General features: G+C 31.3%; 1 protein-coding gene across 1 annotated transcript; it reads left to right on the forward strand.

Moving 5' to 3' along the window:
- The first annotated feature begins 780 nt into the window (after positions 1–780).
- On the forward strand, positions 781–4552 carry LOC100168352 (probable lysine-specific demethylase 4B). Its single transcript, XM_001944377.2, has 8 exons — positions 781–840; positions 1572–1695; positions 3174–3304; positions 3406–3495; positions 3558–3776; positions 3862–4046; positions 4115–4268; positions 4355–4552. Exons 1-8 carry the CDS (start codon positions 781–783, stop codon positions 4550–4552), a joined length of 1161 nt encoding a protein of 386 aa, XP_001944412.2.
- The last annotated feature ends 546 nt before the right edge of the window (positions 4553–5098 follow it).

Consider the following 5098-nt stretch of genomic DNA (forward strand, 5'->3'; position numbering starts at 1 on the left):
AAAAACATTAAAAAACATTTCTTTGCTGCTTGAACCTAGGTAGCCGGTAGGTAGATACTTGGTAGGTAGTTCTGAAAGTTTTCCATTCCGAGCACTGCAGCCTTGGCCCCAAAATTCCTAAGTAAGGCTCTGCTAATAACTAATAACTATAATAATTGCTCATTTAAGATTGTTATTTTGGGACGCATAACCGCAATATTATTATTATTATTATTATTGGGTTTGCTTCGTCCAGAGAGAATTATGTGACTACTTCGCACATATGAGTGCGGGTCGGTGGTCACTCTCTAAATTTTATTCATAATCTTTTTTTAGTCCAATCCAACTTTATATAGCAATTTTTCCAATAATATTCATTATTATTCAATGAAACTTGATTAAAATATGAAATTTATTATAATCTCAATTGCTCAAATCTCTATTATTTTTGGTTTGTATGTATTGAGAGCTGTTCTGTGTTCACTAAATAATATGACCATTCGACCAAGGTGTATTGATACACCTTGCATTCGACAAATAACCATCATGGCGTTTTGTCGAATGGCTTTTTGTCGTGCTTCGACCGACGGCAGTGCACGCGTCGTCCGGGAGGAGAAAATCGTGTGACGTGTCATGTCGTAACGTTCACGACGAAGTGGATCTCTAACCATGAACGTGGTTGGTGTCATTTCATTGGCCGTTAAATAATTAACCGTACAACATGATGGTACACCTGCGGCGTACCAGTGCTGCCGATGGATGGGGTGTGTGGAGTGGTGTGTGGAGTGGTCGGCGAACACAATGAGCATCAACAAATCGGCGACATACCGGTCTGTTTCGCTGTCATACGTATTTTGGCGTGTAAGTAGTAAGTACCGTATCGTGTCGTTTTATTCCGTTGGAAACTTGGATACTACCTATATCTCCGCCAAATTGTAAGTTTTAAAATGTGTTTGTTTATTAAAATCTGATATTCGGATAGTTAGCTAAGGCTTTACTTACTAAAAAAACAAATGGAAATTGAATACTAATGTATATATTATATAAAAATGAATAAATGTCTGTCTGTCCATCCACCTGTCTGTCCTTTATGCATTCATACAATTTTGAGAGTTTTTCATAAATTATATTGATAGTTAGAAGGTAAAAGGGCTGCAACTTGTTTGCGCACAATCTATAATTTTTACCTGAAAAATCGGAACTCGTTTACGCACACGGTTATATTAAATGTACAACTGGTTTGCGCACTCGAAAAAAATTATAATGGTGACAGATGGGCACTGGTAATCATCAACTAAATTAAATACATACAAATAATGGGAAACTGTTATTACGGAAATAATAGACACGTATATTTACCAATCATATTATATTAAAATTAGATATAACATGCATTTTTAAGTTGAACAAGTATTAACAATTATTAATAAGCAAGTAAATTAACACCTATTTTTAATCACATCTATGAATAAATTCATAGACAGTCCTAAGTCTGTTAAGGGGGAAGGAAAATGTATGTAAATACTTTAATAATTTACTTATTAACAAACAAATATTAATATGCAAGGTATTAAACTATTAAAGTCTAAAAGGTAACTGTGCGCAAACCACGTGTATGGTTACGGCTCAACTGTCCCCAAACGAGTGGTAGTTTTGTGCCCAAACAAGTTGTCTTTTTGGTATTTGTGCGCAAACCAGTACCGCCCGGTAAAGAGCGTAAACGTCAATTTCCACATTGTTCAGGAGAGCCGAAAACAGATAATTTCATATGAACTATGTTATAACCTTAGAACATCGTATAACACTTCGATTTGAGACTTAATATGATTTTTAATGAGTTTTTACGTATTTTGTATTGATTAATTGTTCATAATCATAACATATTTGTGTATTTAAAGCTAATTACAAAAAAATTACTTATACGCCCCTTTTTTCTGATCGTGGCTCTTAACGCCCCAAAGATGTTCTATTGACTATAAAGTATAATGGATAGTTTAATATTGTTATTTGTTTTATATTATTGATTAAGTTCAACGAAGATTTGTATTGAAAGTATTTCGAAAATTGCAGATATAAACGCTTTTTACAGTGCTGACAAAACCACTAACAAAAATGATAAATTGATGTAATTGTCGAAAATGACACTTACATATTATCAAGTTTCCTTGAATGCCTTTTACATCTTTTAATTGATGTTTACACCACGTTTTTTCATTCCCGCCAATTCTATACCGTTTACGACCATATATTAAAACATTGATTCTTGAATATCTACAAATGATAACAATGTTTAGGTTCGATTAATCGATGTATAATAATCATAGACCTTATACTAATAGACGGACGTGGTTGTAGTTCCGGCATCCAAGCGTTACGGCGCTGATCAAGGTAGTACAACGTGCACTGCACATGCGCACTAGATGATACAATACTCTGTATATTACTGTATATAATATATATATCACTGTAACGCAAACCGCACCACCCACCCACATCCCGCCTGGATGTTCCGTCTATTAGTACAAGGTCTATGATAGTAATGCTGTTTACAACAATATGCAAAAACATCGATTTTGAAAAAAGTGGCGTTTACACCCTTTTAGTTTTTACCTTCTATGTTGTCTGTTCCCTATTTGAAATAAAATGGGAGTTTGATGAGGCATGTAGGAAGTCTTCTTATTTCAGATAAAAAAATAGTTATCAAAATCTAACAATTCCACAAGGCCTGAGAATAATTCCTGTGAAGTCTTTTTTTTTTAGTATTATGTTAAGGTGACAACTAAAATATAAAATTTACCAATTTTTAAATTTTTAAATTTTATAGAATTTTGGAAAACTGGTACCGGGCCCCACAGATTTCTTTCAATCTTCTATTGATTTATATACAGATGCCTCACAAAAATTTTCTGGTTTTCATCAATTGATAATAAATTTAGTCATAAACCTATTAAAGGTAATTATGTAAGAAATTATGTTTTAAGTGTTTTTTTTAAAAAATGAAATAAAACAAGATGTTTTATTAGTATCATAAGTACTATTAGTATTTAGCATCAGATATTCAAAACAACTATATATTCATTGCAATCATTAAAACATTTTGGATTCAAAATGTGGTTATTGTAATAAGATTTATAAATTCAAATTTAGTTGTACTTAAAACATTGATATTAATAATTATTTATATATGATTTTAGATAAGATGTGTGCCGCTAAAGATTCAAATAGAATCATGGTTTTCAGACCAACTTGGACAGAATTCCAAAATTTCAGTAACTATGTTGAGGTGATGGAGAAAAAAGGTGCTCACAGGGCTGGATTGGCGAAAGTAATAAATTATTAAACTGTTGCATTTTAATATCGATTTCAGATTTTACTGTTACAATTCTACATTATTTTTCTTCTAAATATGAAATATTAATCTTGTAGGTCATCCCACCACCCGAATGGATAGCAAGAAAGAAGGGTTATGATGCAGATGATGTTATGAATTTGAAAATTCCAGCTCCAATCAGTCAAGTACTACGTTCAAGTACTCAGTTTTTAATAAACCAAGTCCTTAAATTATTATTTTGATTTAGGTTGCACTAGGTAAACAAGGACTTTTTCAACTACTTCATAAAGAAAAGAAACCTATGACCGTATCCGATTATAAAATAATAGCAGAATCTGATGAATTTAAGACACCTGACCATTTGGATTATGACCAGCTCGAAAGAAAGTTTTGGCAAAACATTGTGTACAACCCCCCATTGTATGGTGCAGATGTATCTGGCTCTATTACGGACAAAGATGTTGATGTAAGTATTACATTTATACATTATAATTTATTTGTTTTCAAATGTATATGTAAATTAAGTAAATATTGTTTTTAATTAAATTAAGGTTTGGAATATTAACAAATTGGGCACGATATTAGATTATGTAAATGAAGATTATGGTAATATAATTGAAGGTGTAAATACAGCATACTTATATTTCGGTATGTGGAAGTCCTTGTTTGCTTGGCACACGGAAGACATGGACTTGTATAGTATTAACTATTTACATGAAGGATATCCAAAAATATGGTAAGATTATACTCACATTTTATTATTATTGTTTGTAATTATATATTATATATTTTATTTTACTCAAGGTATTCAATACCTCCAGAAAATGGCCACGCCTTTGAAAGATTGGCTAATCGTTTTTTTCCAACTGAAGCGGAAAAATGCCCTGCTTTTCTCAGACATAAAGCGACTATGATATCTCCTAATATTTTGAAACAAAATGCTATACCCTATAATAAAGTAAATAATTAAGAATTAATAATTATAAACTTTTTTATAAGTAGGTAATTGGGATTTTTTATGATCAATATTATTTTTTGTTATAGATCACACAGGAGAAAGGTGAGTTCGTGATAACGTTCCCCTTTGGATATCATAGTGGCTTCAATGTTGGCTTCAATATTGCTGAAGCTATAAATTTTGCATCTCCACGTTGGGTGGAGTATGGCAAAAAAGCTTCATTGTGTCATTGCCGTAAAGATTCAGTGAAGATTTGTATGGATACATTTATTAAACGTATATAATATTATTATTTGTCATAACTTGAAGTTCTAAAGTAGATATTGGAATAAATTATTATATTATCAATTTATAATCAATCCCTAGATTTTAAAATATTTTTGTTATCTATAGTCAAATCAGGTGTTATAATTTTGTTTTGGCGGTTCGAACATCAACGAGTAATTACTCTATCACGGGTTCATAAAAGGTTAGGTTAGGTTCAATTTAACCAATAAAAGGTTCATCTAGGTACCTATACACCTAGTACCTACCTACTGCTGTCTGCTTTTTAGTTATTTATATTTATTATTTGCTTTATTTTATGCTTGTGCTGTAGACTAAAAACATGGCTACGTTCAAAAATGGGCCAGGATCGCTTATGCGGGCTTGAACTATTGCACATTTGTCAAGAGATAAATATACCAGTGGATGACATTATTGAACGATTTTCTTATATGAAAAACAGAAAATTAGACTTTGTATTATAAATTATAATAAAATTATTTTATAACATGCATTATATTATATTATTAAATTAAACAATAATTTCTTTTTTATGTACCTATTAA

Source organism: Acyrthosiphon pisum, chromosome X, assembly GCF_005508785.2.
Source record: "Acyrthosiphon pisum isolate AL4f chromosome X, pea_aphid_22Mar2018_4r6ur, whole genome shotgun sequence".
Taxonomy (NCBI): domain Eukaryota; kingdom Metazoa; phylum Arthropoda; class Insecta; order Hemiptera; family Aphididae; genus Acyrthosiphon; species Acyrthosiphon pisum.

Coding starts and splice junctions, on each gene's coding strand:
- LOC100168352 (XM_001944377.2), top strand. CDS start 781: ATGAGCATCAACAAATCGGCGACATACCGGTCTGTTTCGCTGTCATAC. Junction 841..1,571: donor TGTCATACGTATTTTGGCGT/GTAAGTAGTAAG, acceptor AAAGTCTAAAAG/GTAACTGTGCGCAAACCACG. Junction 3,777..3,861: donor TTACGGACAAAGATGTTGAT/GTAAGTATTACA, acceptor AATTAAATTAAG/GTTTGGAATATTAACAAATT.